The sequence below is a fragment of the Mobula birostris genome, chromosome 26 (assembly GCF_030028105.1).
Source record: "Mobula birostris isolate sMobBir1 chromosome 26, sMobBir1.hap1, whole genome shotgun sequence".
Lineage (NCBI taxonomy): Eukaryota > Metazoa > Chordata > Chondrichthyes > Myliobatiformes > Myliobatidae > Mobula > Mobula birostris.
The window spans coordinates 45451044-45468207 of NC_092395.1; the positions used below are offsets into that span (position 1 = coordinate 45451044).

Below are 17164 nucleotides of genomic sequence, written 5' to 3' on the forward strand. Positions count from 1 at the left end.
ATGTTGGAGGGAATGAATGGCCTATTCATATTCCTAATGATGTATAGTAATAAGTTTTCTTTTTAAAGAGGAACATCTTAAACCATTCTTCTCTCAGATCTTGAATCCTGTATGAACCCACAGTACAAAGAATTCTGGAAAGGACAGAGTTCTCTTAACACTTAATTCTTGCTCATTTCCTTGTTTTGTGCAGGATACATCAGGGGCAGAACATGTTAATGGAAAGACTGAGCAACCATTAGTGATACCAAAGCACATCTGCAAGTGTGCAGCACTGAGACAAAGTAAGCATAAAATTAATCAAAAATGAAACTAATAGGAAGAGTTACATCACACACCTTGTGTGTCCTCAAAAAGAGGAATTTGATTTTTAAGCATCACTCTGAAAATCATGATGTTACTTCCATAGGTTTCCCAATCAATGGTGTTGCAATGTGAAATGAGGGCGGATCCTGGGATAGTCCCCAAGTATTTAACTGGGATACACCAAATGTTCAGTGAAGCTTCAAGGGCAGCGTCATTTCAAGGTGAGTCTGCTAATGCAAGCCTTCTTTTTATTCCTTGTACAGACTTGGCAGCAGAGGGTTGGAGGGGATGTAATCGAACGGCAGGGGAAGAGACAGGTTTTATACATATTTTGTACTAAGGCCCAAATGGAACAGGGAACAAATTCCTTGGTTCCATTGCTTTGGGAAGTGTACAGCTGGTTACTTATCAATAGGTAAATTAACTTTTGATCGTCCATGTGTTTAAGTTGTGGAACATACAGCACAGAAAGGCCTTTTGACGTAGCAGGTCTATGCCAACCATCGATTCCCACTTACTCTTGCCCCTTTTTATTCTTCCTACATTCCTGTCGACTCACACCAAATTCTACCACTCGTGTATACAAGGGGCAATTTACACCTCCCAACTTGCACGTCTTTGGGCTGAGGAAATTGCACATAATCGTAGGGAGAACGTGCGAACTTCTCACACACAGCACCTAAATTCAAGGGTCAATCTGGCTCACTAGAGCTGTGATGTAGCAATTGTGCTAGCTGCATCACTGTGTAGTCTAATTCTAATCAAAGATACACTCCCTGCATCCCACCACGTCTACTGTCTGTGTAAACTAATTCCATCTGCTTGCACATGTTCCAAATGCCCCATAGAAGTTGCTATCATCTGTTTGTACCGTCTCCCCTGGCACCTACCAATCTATGCATTGAAAAAGTAACTTGCTTTGTACATCTTTAAGCTTTCCCTCTAATGTTAAACCTATGCCCTTTGAGTTTGATCTTTCCATCCTGGGCAAAAGGCTCAGAGGCACTGAATATCTACATACCTCTCGATGTTATACATTTTCATCAGGTTTCCCTCAGCCTTCAACACTTCAGAAAAACAATCCATGCTTTTCCCCCCACCAGATACATTTAGAAATGGGACAATTTATTGCCTTTTCCTGGCCACCTGGAGAATGTTGCAGAGGGTTATTTATATGATGTACTTGGGAGGAAGGTTTTCTAGATTGGTGTTAAGTGGTACACTAATCAGTCATGTGGAATGGGATAGAATATGGGCTGGAGGCATCATTTACAGGATGTTGCTGCTCTGGTCCTTCTTGGTGGTAGAGTTTACAGAAACCTTGGTTATTTGCTGCAATCGATCATCCTGCAGGTGAAGTCCATCAGTGAGAGTGGAGTGAAACCAACTGAAGTGGTGAGCAAATCTTCTCATCTTGGTGCTGTTGTCTGAAAGCAGTTGCACGATCCAGGGCTCCAGTCAGTATTCCATTACATTTCGCTTGAAGCTCGTAAACTTTCGAAAGGATAAGATGGGGCAGCATGTGTAGCTGTTCCTATGCTATTGTCATGGTTGGTTCCAGACTCTGGTCAATGGCGCAGGCATTCAAAATGTGAGCTTGCTCAGGAACTTTGTTTACAATGGAAATTAAAGTAAAATCCTATTGCAGTGTTAACTAGCCTCAGATCCCCTCAAGACTACACCTTTTGGGGAGGGAGTATCCAGCTGGTTAATTGTTTCCGGTCAGAATAATCTTTCAGTTCCAGCATCATCAGTAAAATGGTTTTGCACTTTATCTGGTAATTCTTATTTCTATTTTTACCTGGGGTCCAGAACTCCATGCGTAATCTATACCAGATTTCACAGAAGTCTGACAAATGGTTTGCATTTCAGTGTGTGCCTTCAGAACTAAATCCTTTTGCTTTGCTTTGCTTTTGTCATGGCCTCACTAATAGATAATGTTTCTGTATCTAGTCATCAATGCATCAGTCAATTACACATCTTCAAGGAATATGTGACTTCCTTGTTTTTCTTACTAAGTGTATAACCTCAGTTATCAAGATGAAAATTCTAACCCCAGTAGCACACCCCATCAAAAAGTTCTCATTTTTTTCTGTACTTTTCCACTTTCCTTTTCTAAAGTAAACACAATTTGGTAATACCTTTAAATTTTGAAATAGTTTCCAAAATAATAAAGATGAGATATGAAAACAACTTAACAAACAATATCAAAGTGGATAGTAAAAACTTCTTCAAATATGTACAAAATTAAGAGATGAGAGTGGATATAGGACTGCTAGAAAATGAGACTGGAGAAAAAATAATGGGGGACAAGGAGATGACAGTTGAACTAAATGAGTATTTTGCACTAGTCTTCACTAAGGAAGCCACTAGCAATGTGCCAGATGTCGAAGGATATGAGGGAACAGAAGTGAGTACAGTTACTATTACAAGGGAGAAGGTGCTCAAAAAGCTGAAAGACCCAAGGGTACACAAGTCACTTGGACCAGATGAACTGCACACTATGGTTCTGAAAGAGGTAGCGGTAGAGATTGTGGAGGCATTATCAATGATCTTTCTAAAATCATTGGACACTGTCATGGTGCTAGAGGACTGGAAAATTCCAAATGTCCCTCCTTTCTTAAAGAGTGGAGTAAGGCAGCAGAAAGGAAATCATGGACTAGTTAGCCAGACCTTGGTGTTTGGAAAGATGTTGGAGTTAATTGTTAAGGATGAGGTTATGGAGTACTTGGTGACACAGGACAAGATAGGACAAAGTCAGCATGGTTTCCTTAAGGGAAAACCTTGCCAGACAAACCTGTTGGAATTCTTTGTAGAGATTACACATAGGGTAGATAAAGGGGATGCAGGGTATGTTGTATATTTGAACTTTCGGAAGGCCTTTGACAAGGTGCCACACATGAGGCTGCTTACCAAGTTAAGAGCCCATGGTATTACAGAAAAGTTGCTAACATGGTTAGAGCATTGGCTGATTGGTAGGAGAGAATAAAAGGATCCTTTTCTGGTTGGTTGGCTGCCAGTATGTAGTGGTATTCTGCAGGGGTCGGTATTGGAACCACTTCTTTTCATGCTGCATATCAATGACTTTAATGATGGAATAGATGGCTTTGTTGCCAAGTTTGCAGATGATACGAAGATTTATGGAGGGGCAGGTGGTGTTGTGGGAACAGGTAGTCTGCAAAGCACTTGGATTAGGAGAATGGAAGAGAGAGTGGTAAATGAAATATAATGTTGGAAAATGCATGGTCATGCACTTTGGTAGTAGAAACAAATGTGCGGACTAAACAGAGAGAAATTCCAAAACTCTGAGATGCAAAGGGACTTGGGAGTCCTTGTGCAGAACACCCTAACAGTTAATTTGCAGGTAGAGTCAGTGGTGAGGAAGGCAAATGCAATGTTTGCATTCATTTCAAGAGGTCTTGAATACAAGAGGAGGGATGTGATGCTGAGATTTTATAAGGCACTGGTGAGGCCACACCAGTATTTGAGCAGTTTTGGGCTCCTCATCTAAGAAAAGATGTGCTGGCATTGGAGAGTGTTCAGAACAGATTCACAAGGATGGTTCCAGGAATGAAAGGTTTATCATATGAGTAACGTTTGATAGCTTGGGTCTGTACTCACTGGAATTTAGGATGGGGAGGGGATCTCATTGAAACCTTTTGAATGTTGAAAGGCCTAGACAGAGTAGATGTGGAAAGGATATTTCCCATGGTGGGGGTATCTAGGACAAGAGAGCACAGCCCATTTAAAACAGATAACGGAGAAATTTCTTTAGTCAGAGGGTGGTAAATTTGTGGAACTTATTACCATGGGCAGCTGTGGAGGCCAGATCATTGGGTGTATTCACGGCAGAGTTTGATAAGACACAGCATGAAACGTTACAGGAAGAAGGCTAGGAAGTGGGGCTGAGGAGGGGAGAAAAAAAGGATCAGCCATGATTGAATGGTGAGGCAGATTTGATGGGCCAAATGGCATAATTCTGCTCCTATGTCGTATGGTTTTAAATTTATAAATATGAGGAGTGCTCTCAATAAATTTCTATTTGCACCAAAGGCATAATGATTAATTAATGATAAAACAACAAAGGAATGTTCTTGGCATTAGAGTGCATTGCATCGTATCATTTCAGGCTTCTCTCAATTGCTTTTCCAATGTTGGCATAGTTTACAGGACCAGCATTTATTGTTCATTCTATCTATCCTCGAGTTCACTGTGAGATGCCTCCTCGAAATGCTGCAGTCCTTCTGATAAAACTACACTTAAAGTGCTTGCGGAGACGGAGATCAGTGACAATACATTTCCAAATCAGGATGGTGTACAACTTGAAAGGAAACTAAAGGTTCTGCCCCTTTCTCTGTATTTGCCACTCTTGAACTCTGTTGGTTGGTTACAGGTTTAGCATAAAGGCATTATGGTTGAGGAGGATCTGTATGCAGGGCGTTGCAATTAAAGCAGGGACAATGCGATGTGGCAAGGCCAGGAGAGGCTGATTGCCCACAATGCTACAAGTCCAACTACTAGCCTCAATGTGCAAATAATGCATATAATTATTTATACAGCTTAGCACATGAATGTCAGTGTATAAATAGCACACAGAACATTATGATTATTAAACAGTATTTTATGCAAAGTTTGGTGCTCCGGAATGCTTGGGGAATTCCAGAGGGGAATGCTTGGAACGGGAAGTGCTCTGTTCCCAGTCACTGCCAAGTATTACTGTGGATGTTGATACCCCAATGCAGGGATCTCTAGATAGCTAAAATCAGTCTTCTTTTCTTTACAGCTTATTAATTCAAATAATTGATCTTGCTTTCAACATTATTTAAGCCAAGCTGAAGGACAGCTAGATATTAATCCAGAAACCATTCTTCTGAGGCACTTTTCAGTTTGCTGAGGCAAAAATGGAAAAAAATTGAGAGTCACTGGGGCAGAATGCTATCAGGACCAATGTTTTCTATTAACATTAAAGGCCAATTTATACTTGTGCCTCAAATCGATGCCATAGGTATGGCGTAGGCGCGTACCCTACACCATACCCTATGCCGTAGCCTAACGCACGCCTCCCCAAAAATGTAACTACGCAAACCACAACAACTGTGATTGGTCCGCTTGGTAGCATCACATTTCCTCCTACGCTGCAATAGCTTCCCATTGGGCGACTGAAGGGCAGGGAGGGAACTCTGGCTGCAATGCTTTCCATAAAGCTTTACAGACCTCCAAAATTATGGAGGACCCTGCGCTTGACGCCAGTTTGTAGCTAGCTGCTGCAGCCTGTTGACTTCCACCTGAAGCTAAAACTCGAATGGTGATTGCCAGTCTCAGAGTATACTGTGCGCACACTGATGCGAAATAAACGGTTGGAGATGATGAATCAAATCGTCAGATCTACCTGCCGACATCCAAGAATATTGCAAATGCATTTCCTCATCTATGTCTCTCAGTTTCGGACAAGCACAGAAAATTCACCCTCCTTCAGTTTCAGTCACCATTGTTTGAAGTTTGAGATTCTTCGTATTGAATTTCAACACGAAGAAACTCAACACAGTGGCGTAGAAACTCCACCACCAACTAGTGTTTTGGCGGTGAATCGCAGAGCATTGCTGACACACCAACGCACAAGTATAAATGCTCACAACGGCATAGCCCATTTGCGTAGGCTACGGCGTAAGCTAGTACACACAAGTATAAATCAGCCTTAACTCTACAAAACATCTACCTTTATCACAAATAATGAACACAGACAGCTCCGTGTAATGCCATTTCATTCTTTTCTTTAGGTTCTGCATAATGAAGTTCACTTTGTTTCTGGGCTTTGTGGTGGGGCCTATTCTGATTGTGGCCTCTGACTACGCAGTCAGCTCAACTCTCGATGAAGAATGGAAGAACTGGAAACTACAGTACAATAAGGACTATGCAAAGGTAAAACAGAATTTCTCAGACTAAACTCTGACAGTGTATGTCGGGAGGGGGATTGGAGGGGGAGAGAGGAGGGCAACCCAAGTAGTCTCTTTCTAAACAGTTCATCAATGACTACCTTATTGAACTGTACGGCCCTTATTTCCCCATTTGCCACTGGTCTAACGTCTTATTTTCCCATTGCTGCTGATTGCTGCAGTGTCAGCCTGCCACACTGTCAGAACAAGCGCTCCCAGCTAAACTAATGAATCAAAGAAATCCAAGCTGCATGCGAACATTATGAATGAACCTTGTTCTGTTCATGATGATAATCTCCTAAATGCCTTTACACACCATGCAACCCCAGTGGCATGATTAAAGGCAAGTTCTACCTGACAGTTGAAGGAGGGCTCACAGAAGGTGTTACAGCATATTCTGAAGCAGGCCTGCGCTGGAGCGGTTCAAAATATAAATAAACTGAGCTGCTGGCTGCCAGCAAGGGAATTAGATGAGTTTGGAATGGAGGAGAAAAAGAATGGGGGGGGGTGACAAAATGTTCAAGGATTTGTGTTGGGAAAGGAGCATGTTGGAGGAGAAGTGTATGGTGGTGAGAGGGAATGGAAAGGGTTGTGCTAGTGGTCAGGTGGTGTTGTGGAAGTGAGTGATTCTTGGTGGAAGAGAAGTGGACAACATTGAATTAATCATAAATGCTGTCATTATGACTTCTGTGCAGTGCCTCAGATGAAGGATAGATTGCTGGAACTGTCAAAGTACTTTTGAACGCATAACCAAAATAACTGAAATCACAACTACAGCAGTCTGAACTTGTACTACAATGTGCAGATTTTAGGTGCTGCAATTTGGTCATCAACAATTCATATGGCTGTATTAAAAAGCAGGCCAATAAATGGCAGCAGGACCTTGGCAGTGTTAATGTACAGAGACGCCTTTGCGTGCAAGCCCATTGTTACCAAGGAGCAGCAATATAGGTGGAAAAGGGAGTGAAAAAGGCACTTAATATGGTTGCCAAGGCACTGAGGACAAGATCTGGGATGTAACATTAAAACTGTACAAAACATTGATTCGTTTACATATACAGTTCAGATCAACACACTACAAAGGATATGGTAGCAGTAGAGGCAGTTCGGAAGAGATTCACTCGGATGTGACATATAAAGAATGGCCATATTTACAAGGAGATTCAATGGGCTAGGTTTATTCTCACTGGAATGTCAGAGACTGAGAGGTGACCTTGTAAAAGTTTACAAAATTATGAGGTGCATAGATAGGATAGATGGTAAACACATTTTAATAAGACAGTAGAGGCTAGGACTAGAGGGCACACAGGTTTAAGGTGAGAGCAGACAAATTTAAATAAGATGATTAAGTTTCTTCTGCACCCCCCCCATCAGAGTGACAAACTCTCAGTGGCCACTTTATTAGGCACACACTGTATCTAATAAAATGGCCATTGAGTGTATGTTTGAGATGCTTTCACTACAAAGATTTAACATGTTGTGCACCCAGAGATGTTCTTCTGCATACTACCATTGTTACATGTGGTTATTTGAGCTACTGCCACCTTCAACCAATCTGGCCTTTCCTCACTAATCTTTCTCATTAATAAGATGTTGTTGCACACAGAACTCTACTCGCTGGATTTTTTTTTTGGTGTTTGAACTTTTCTCTGTAAATTCGAGATTGTTGCACACGAAAATCCCAGGAAACCAGTTTCTGAGATACTAAAACACCCTGTCTGGCACCAACAATCATTCCATGGTCAATGTCACTTCCTTCCCCATTCTAATGTCTGGTCTGAACAACAACTGAACCCTAATGACCATCTCTTCGGGGACCATGTCTTCAGGCTTTTATGCATTGACTTGCTGCCACATGATGGATGAATTACATTATTTGCATTAAAGAGCAGGTGTTCCTAACAAAGTCAGCACTGAGTGCTACAGCAGGTTGTGAAGGCAGATACTATTACAACTTTTAAAGGGTATTTAGACAGGTATTGTGAAAGGGCTGTAGGGATATAATCCAATACAATCAAATTAGATTAATGCAGATAGACAACACAGGAAGTGTGCTGAAATGGCCCAGGGCAGTACTGCATATTTCTGATGCTGCCATTGGTGAGTTTCAGTGTAAACATCCTAGCAGTGACCATTAGCCAGAAACTCAACAGTACCAGTCACATAAATACCACAATCACACAGGGATAGGTGCCCTGCAGTGAGTAACACATGGGCTTTTCTCCGTCTACAAGACAGAAGTCAGAATGTGTCTGGATGAGTACAGCTCCAACATTCATGTTGACACTGTCTTGAATAAGGCAGCCTATTTGATGGGGATTACACTGACTGCACCCCACTTTGTTCCAACACAGTACACAGTGGCTTCAGTGTGTGACATCTGAAAATAGGGTCAGCATTTACTACTGAACTACTCTGACAAGCACTTACCAAATCCCTGACCACACCCTCCCCCACCATCATAAAGATCAAAGAAAGGAAATGCATGGGAACACCAGCACTACAGGTTCCCATCCAGATCACACACCATGCTTACTTGCAAATGGTGTTTCTAGTCCATCAGAACAGGGCCAAAATCATGAAATACCCTGTAAACAGTGCAGTAGAAGCACCTTCACATGGACTCCAATGATTCAGAGAGGCAACTTAGCCCAGGTTTTTGTCCCCCAATCAATTAGGACATTTAATGTCAGAGAAATGTATACATCCTGAAATTCTTTTTCTTCACAAGCATCCATGAAAACAAAGTAGTGCCCCAAAGATAGAACGACAGTTAAGTGTTAAGAACCCCAAAGCTCCCTCCAACTCCCCCCTGCCACACAAACAGCAGCAACGCAACGACCCCCCCCACCAGCAAAAGAGCATGAGCAACCCCCACCGAGCACTCAAGCTCATCAATAAAGACACAGACTTGCAGTACTCCAAAGACTACTCGTTCACCCGGTATTCGACATACCAGAGGCTCTCTCTCTAATAAGGGAAAAAGAGGTGTCCTCATTTGGGGCAATAAATGCTGCTCTCACCATTTGAGCCCACATCCTGAGAAATAAATAAGTGAAGCACAGGACGCCTATCATTTCTGGTAGCAATACCATTTTGAAGTTGTCTCCCAGGTTACGTGCATCATCAGTACCTGAGCCTGTGGCTTCAAATGTTATATCGTGACAGTGTGAATTCATCAAAGGAGTATTTAGGATGAAGACAAGGCAGGTTGTGATCTATTCCTGAGTTTTTACCCCATAGCTGATACAGCATCCACAAGGCCATTCCATTAATGACATCCTCTGTCTCCTCCATTGAAATAATGTGATGCTGTCTCACCTGTCACTTTCCTGGGAGCTTCTGGTGACTGGTTGCCCTCTTGTCCCTCAAGAAAAATGGAAAGGTATAAGCATGTGCAGTGAAATCCTGTTGGATAATGTGGTTGTTGGCTGGAATTCTGTACAGTTCTGCTGTTGAGAGTTGCATTAGCACCAACACAGTGTGCAAACAGTGGGGCAAGTAATATTAGACAGACAAGACATGATGGTAGTTCTTTGAGAAGAGTCATGAGAATTTGGTGTATTGAGTTACTCAGTCCCCACTACGTGTCATTCAAATATGCATTCAGTGACATTGGTTGCACATTAAAATCTATTGAATTGTTTACAGCATTGAAAGCAACAGCCAATACCACATTACATTTTGAGTGTGTGTCTGCCCTCATGATCTGCAGAATCAGGCATCTCCTGCAGCAAGCCTCCAATATCAGATCATAATTCAAACTACCTTTTCCCAGGTCCTGCCATTCTTGAAGACCTCCTGGATCAGCTTCAATTGTAGATAGCCTCCTAGTATCTATCACAGTCACCATGCTCCTCCCCTTTGAGGCCAGTTTCAAATGGCACTAGTATTCACAAAATTAGTCTCCATGGTGAAGTGGTAAGCCAATGAACAGCATTGTTTGCAATGGACAAAGTAGGAATATGTACTACATCCCTGTCAGGAACTTTTACAGGCATCATCCAATTTCAGCCCTACCTCAAGTCAATGGCAGCTGAAACAATCAGATTTACCTCTCACCTTTGAATGCAATTCTTCAAAACCCACTTCTATTGTTCTACCTTCTTTGGACCATCTATGATTATCCTACCTGTATCCCAAGTCCACATTTATGTTCAGGTATCATCCCAATGTTTGCCAGTGAAGCAAATGTCAGTTATGAATTTCTCAGCAATGATTTCTAATGTGTACAAAGCAGAGCTTGCACACCTCTAATCATCTACACCCTTCTCAATTACAGTGTTGCAATACTACAGAGGTTTTAAACTAAAATGACAGTGATGTGGGATCCTGAGCAGTAAAGCGGTGGATGAGAAATCAGGAGATAATTAGAGTTAGGTTAGATAATTAGGTAAGCAATTAGAGTTAGTTTATTTGACAGGAGCACAGTAAAGGGAGAGGATAAATCATTGGCTTAAAGTGCATTTATTTCATGTTGCATACCCCGTAACTGGGTTGCCAAACCAGCAGAAATGGATCACTCAGTTGGAGTCTGGATTACTAGAGCTAAGAAAGTTTTATTAAAGAAACAAGCGACACAGTACTCTAATCAAAAGGATAATAAATGCAACAGTTCAGCAATGATAAACACACATGTACACAGAATTAAGATAACAGGATCAATCAAGCTCTATCGTTGTCTAGGGGTAAATGACCAGTTTCAACATGACGCAAAGTTCAGTTCAATTTAGTTCAGTTCAGTTCGCAGACAGAGAGGGGAAGGAGAGAGAGAGCAAAATGAATGAATATTCAAACGGCTTCCACACACAGACCTTCGCAGTCAGCTTTCGTGCGAGCCCTTTGTGATGTCATCTGAGGTCACCGACCGTGACCCCTCCGTTTCCAGATACAATCGTTTTTCTGCGGTGAACCCGGCACCCAGGCAAGGGTGGACACACACCAGGTTCCCGCCGATCGTACCTTTCCACCCTGTGCGTCTATGGCTTGATCCCGCGACCAGCCGTCCAAAAAATTCCCACCGGCTTGTGGGAGACTCACCGCTTCCAGGGTCTCGTTACCTCGGGGTGTTGTGTGTGTCTTGCCTTAGCGAACCTGTCCCTTTTTATCCCCCTGCTGGGGTATCACCTGTCCATCACTTCAAACAGTTCAGGGTTCAAAGGGGGAGCCGATCTTGACAGCTCTCCTTCCGTTACTCTCTCCCGTCCCTTCATTAACATCTCCAAATGCTGCTCCATTGTTTTTCTTATCTCTCTCTCGCCTGAAGACAGGTGGCAGACCAACTGCTGATCCCACTGGTGCCAGCACAGGACAGCTAACATCTTAATCTATGTGTATTCTCGTCACACCTCCTACCTTTAAGGATTTTTACCAGGGTAAAAATTAAAAAAACATGAGTACATTTTTTGATACACACAAATACACATCTTTATCAGCTATTTGGCTAATACAGCAAATTTGAAGTTGTCAACACCTGACAGACAGTCAGCCATCACATTTTCTGTTCCTTTTATATGTGTTATTAATAATCCCTTAGACGAGGCTCCAACTTAGCAAACTTCATAGTGGCCAAAAACACTGATGAATTGCGATCAATGTAACCTCTCATTGGGTTTCGTCCCGGACCACAATAACAAGGGTCGTCCCATTCCGACTTAGTTTTCTCTCACAAGGGCTTAGTAGGAGGGGGAGCGGTAGTAACCGCAGAGTTATTGCAAAACTTCTTACAGTACCCCACAATCTCCAAGAGCCTTCTGAGGGCCCTCTTGTCTGTCGGGGTTGGGATGTCAGAGATAGCCCGCACTTTAGCTTGCATCGCTGCCAGCTGCCCCTGTGTCACCACAATTCCCAGGTAAGTGACCTTCGTGTGGCCGAACTCATTTTTTTCAGGGTTCACTATCAAGCTGGCTTCAGACAGCTGTATTACATCGCCAATACACACCTCTGTGTTCGTCAGCCCTTTAGTCACTGAATTACTCATTCTATAGGTATGTTGCTCGCTAGATTGACCTAGTGTAACAAACACCACCCAACGTCCCAGTTCTTTGCATCGCCTCGGGACAATCAAACACACGTGTGCGAGTCGTTTAATTACTTCTCCTAAAGAGTCGCTTTGTTCGGGGATTAAGGGAGAGACCTTATCAGCAGAGCTGGCCAAAACAATAGCCTTCTCTCATCTGGTCGATACCATACTCATCTTTTCAAAATGGTTTTTTTCTCTTATCAGGGGGCCCCTAGCTTCATTGATTTCTGCGCTAACACCGACTAGGTTTGTTAGCATATCAAAAGCCTGTGACCTTCTCAGTTCGCGTCGGCCATAATCAATAACATCCTTCCTCCGGTGCAGCCGGTAAACCTCTTTCATGATTCCACCAACTGTTTCCTCCAGCACCTCAAAATGTCCACCGGGGGGTACCTTGTGGGCCAGGTTAAAAATCTCATCCCCATAACTCTTTTGCACCACCCCCCATTCCTCATCCGCGGGTACGGTACTTGGTTTCCCTTCCTTCCTTAGCACTCCTTCCTCCACACAATAGCCTACTGGTTCCCTTGTTAATTCTGTGTCAGAGAGAGCTGTCTCCGCCAAAACCATCATCCCCTCATCTCGCTCCTGCACCTGCACAAATTCTTTCCTGGCTAATGCTAAGTCTGTCTCAGCTCCCTCACTACCTCTTGTTTCACTACACTCCTTCTTTTCACTTTCTACCCCCTTCTCGTACAAGGCTGGCAGAAACGTCTCAGCTAAATTTACTACCGCAGTCCCGTGATGGACCTGTGAGTCCATGGGCTGGGCCTCAATGCTGGCAGGCTGACCTGTCAATCTCACTGCTGGGAACACGATTCCCCCGGCGAGGTCATTACCGAGCAAGACTTCCACGACTTTCATCGGTAATTCGGGCCTCACCCCGATTGTGACTAGTCCAGAGACCAGGTTGCTTTGTAAGTGTATCTAGTGCAAAGGGACTGCCTCTGTCCCTTCCCCAATACCTTTGACCTTGACCTCCCCAGTCTGGGTCTCTGAGCTAAACCCTAATGCACTCTTCAGTATCAGTGACTGACACGCTCCCGTGTCTCTCCAGATCCGCACTGGAACTGGTTTTAATCCCTCCTTCACTGACACCAATCCAGCCGAGATAAACTTCTCGCTCCCTTCCTGAACTTTGGCAAACCTGTCCTCTCCTAGCAGTTCGTTTACCAGCTCGATACAGCCAGTCAAAATCGTCGTTTTTCCTTTTCCCGTCTCCTTCTTTGGGGCAAAGCACCTGGACACAAAGTGTCCAATTTTCCCGCAATTATAACAGACGACCCCAGGAGACTTCCTACCAGACTGCTCCCGGTCTACCTTATCCTTCTCACTAGTCCCCAGCTTACTTTCTGACTTTTCTGGCGGACTCTCCCCACCGTCCTGACTACCCTTCTGGTAGCCTTTACTCGGGGAAAACTTCATTTTATGCATCAATGCATACTCATCCGCTAACTTAGCAGTTGCGGCTAACGTGGTTGCCTCTTTCTCATCTAGGTAGGGTCTCATACCCTCAGGGACACAACCTTTAAACTGCTCAATCAGGATCAGCTGTAGCAGTCTGTCATAATCCCCCTCTACCCCCTTTGAGGCGCACCAACGCTCACAATATGTCTGCATCTCACGGGCAAACTCTAAATACGTGCGGTCCCACTGCTTCCTCGCATTCCGGAACCTCTGCCGGTATGCCTCCGGGACCAACTCATAAATCCTGAGGATGGCCTCTTTCACCACCTCATACCTCTGGGCATCTTCCGCGGACAAAGCTGAGTAAGCTTGTTGGGCTTTCCCTTTCAGTACACTCTGAAGCAAAACAGCCCACTTATCCCTCGGCCAGTCCTGACTTGTAGCAACTTTTTCGAAATGGAGAAAGTACCGATCCACATCAGTATCGTCAAATGGGGGAACCAGCCTAACCTCCTGGGTCGCCCGGAACCCTCCACCTTGGTTCGGCACGGGCCCCTGCTCTGCCCTTATCCTTAACTTCTCCAGCTCGAATTCCCTTTCCCTCTGTTTCTCCTCTCGCTCCAACTGTCTCTCTCTCTCTCCCGCCTTTCTAACTGCTTCTCTTCATGTTCTAACTGCCGTACCTGGAACTCGTGCTCGAGTCTCAGTTTTTCAAGCTGCACCTGTACCGCGTCTCCAGCAGGTTTTTCAATAGACACCACCTCCAGCTCCCCTTGGGGAAACACACCTTTAGATACATAGTGCTCTACGATAGCTCTGTGTATCTCCTCGCTCCTCATTGTCGACTTCCCCTTAGCAAGATTCAACCGTTTGGCCACAGCTACCAATTCCGTTTTCCTGGCATCCTCTAGTGCCTCCAAGGTCGGCGCCTTTATAAATTCCTCAGCCTCCATTTCTGCTGTTTGTCTTTTCTTTCTTTTGGGAATTTTAACCCAATCAATTTACTCCATCCCAAATCTAGCATTCAAAATGGCGGATGAGAACCCCACTTATGTTACATACCCCGTAACTGGGTTGCCAAACCAGCAGAAATGGATCACTCAGTTGGAGTCTGGATTACTAGAGCTAAGAAAGTTTTATTAAAGAAACAAGCGACACAGTACTCTAATCAAAAGGATAATAAATGCAACAGTTCAGCAATGATAAACACACATGTACACAGAATTAAGATAACAGGATCAATCAAGCTCTATCGTTGTCTAGGGGTAAATGACCAGTTTCAACATGACGCAAAGTTCAGTTCAATTTAGTTCAGTTCAGTTCGCAGACAGTGAGGGGAAGGAGAGAGAGAGCAAAATGAATGAATATTCAAACGGCTTCCACACACAGACCTTCGCAGTCAGCTTTCGTGCGAGCCCTTTGTGATGTCATCTGAGGTCACCGACCGTGACCCCTCCGTTTCCAGATACAATCGTTTTTCTGCGGTGAACCCGGCACCCAGGCAAGGGTGGACACACACCAGGTTCCCGCCGATCGTACCTTTCCACCCTGTGCGTCTATGGCTTGATCCCGCGACCAGCCGTCCAAAAAATTCCCACCGGCTTGTGGGAGACTCACCGCTTCCAGGGTCTCGTTACCTCGGGGTGTTGTGTGTGTCTTGCCTTAGCGAACCTGTCCCTTTTTATCCCCCTGCTGGGGTATCACCTGTCCATCACTTCAAACAGTTCAGGGTTCAAAGGGGGAGCCGATCTTGACAGCTCTCCTTCCGTTACTCTCTCCCGTCCCTTCATTAACATCTCCAAATGCTGCTCCATTGTTTTTCTTATCTCTCTCTCGCCTGAAGACAGGTGGCAGACCAACTGCTGATCCCACTGGTGCCAGCACAGGACAGCTAACATCTTAATCTATGTGTATTCTCGTCACATTCATTACAACAGGCAAGGTGAATGAGTCTGAAGCATGGATTTGTTCTGGGGACTGGGATATCGGCCAGGACAGAAACATGGCTGAGGGAATGCTGGATTGGCAACTCACTGTTTCAGGAAACAGATGGTACAGTTATGACATAGCCGCAAGTAACAAAGGAAGGAGAGTTGCCTTCTTGATTAAAGGAATCTAACAATGGCCCTTGGAGTGGATGTTCTGCGAGGATCCTCCAGTAATGTCATATTGATAAAACTAAGAAACAAGGCGATGATCACTCTGATGTGACTACATTATAGGCTCCCCAGTAGTCATCAGGAATTGGAGGAGCATTTATGTAGAGATTGCAGCAAGTTCTAAACATAATAGGCCAGGATATGATAGATTCTAACTTTCCTAATATTTAATTGGCCAACCATAGAGTAACAGGCCTAGATGGAGTGGAATTGGTGAAATGTTTTCAAGAAAGCGTCCTTCCACAATATAAAGATACAGAGAGGGTGTTAGCGCTGGACTGCCTCCTGCAAAATGAGAAGTACCAGAGGAATCTGTCAGCATGCACTTTGGGTCCAGTGAGGTTTTAAAATAGTTATGGAGAAGGAGAGATCTAGTTCATGTGTTAGGATCCTGAACAGGGGAAGAGCATATTTTAGAGCCATTAGCAAGATCTTTGCAGAGGTTGAATGAATGTAGGGGAAAAAAGGGTCTGCTAAGAGGGAGGCTTTTAAAAAGTGAGATGTCAGGAGCACAGTGCCTTCATGTTCCTGTTAGCGTGAAGGGAAAATTGGCATATTTGGGAACCCAAGTTGACAAGAGATATTGTGGCTCCAGTTAAGAACAACAAGGAGGTATTACATTACATGTAAACACAATTGGAAACTAGTGAATCTCTTGGGAACTACAAGTTGAGGAGTACATTTGAGAGAGATCAGGAAGACAAAAAGAGGATACGAGAGGCATTTGGCATGCAAACTGAAGAAAACACATGAAATTCTACAGGTATACTACGTGTAAGGGAGAGAATAGGTCCCCTTAACAATCAGCATGGCTGTCTTTGTATGGAAAAGGAAATGAGATTTTTAATCCAGTTTTACTGTGGATTAAACAATGAAAGCAAGGGAAATGGGGGGAATGATCGGTGATGTCCTAGACCACATACCGGGTTTTTTTTAAGCATGTTGTACCAGACATTCAGCCATTCTTGTCTGGCACATGGTGTCAGGATTAACCGGGTCACATTATGAATGTTCCTGACTTGACCCTTGTATTTTTTACGAGGCCAAGTGGCTAGTTCAACACTCAACTTGGCACGGATTGAAAGCGTGCTCAGGGTAACCCGATCTGGATTCGAACTCAGGAACCTTCGCTCCGGAGTCCGGCGCTGATCTCACTGCGCCACCAGCTGGCAAGTTAACAGGAAGGAAGTATTGGAGGCCTTAAAGTGCATTAAGATGGATAAATCCCAGGACCTCACCTGGTGCAGCCTTGGACCTTGTGGGAAGCTAGAGAAGAAATTGCAGATGCACAGATTTAAGGAGGTAACCAAGAGGAGAGGTAGGGCAGCAGATGCTGC

The 17164-nt window shown here is 44.0% G+C and overlaps 1 protein-coding gene across 2 annotated transcripts in view; it reads left to right on the top strand.

Moving 5' to 3' along the window:
- The first annotated feature begins 474 nt into the window (after nucleotides 1-474).
- LOC140188139 (cathepsin K-like) overlaps nucleotides 475-17164 on the top strand; it is a 40822-nt gene continuing 24132 nt past the window's right edge. Inside the window, exons 1-2 of one of the 2 annotated variants that reach the window (XM_072244115.1) lie at nucleotides 475-527; nucleotides 6084-6225. In XM_072244115.1, coding sequence (XP_072100216.1) covers nucleotides 6094-6225 — 132 coding nt within the window. In that variant the 5' untranslated portion in view covers nucleotides 475-527; nucleotides 6084-6093. Of the gene's footprint in view, nucleotides 528-1666; nucleotides 1702-6083; nucleotides 6226-17164 lie in introns of those variants that run through there. The other variant, XM_072244116.1, reaches the window with a different exon arrangement.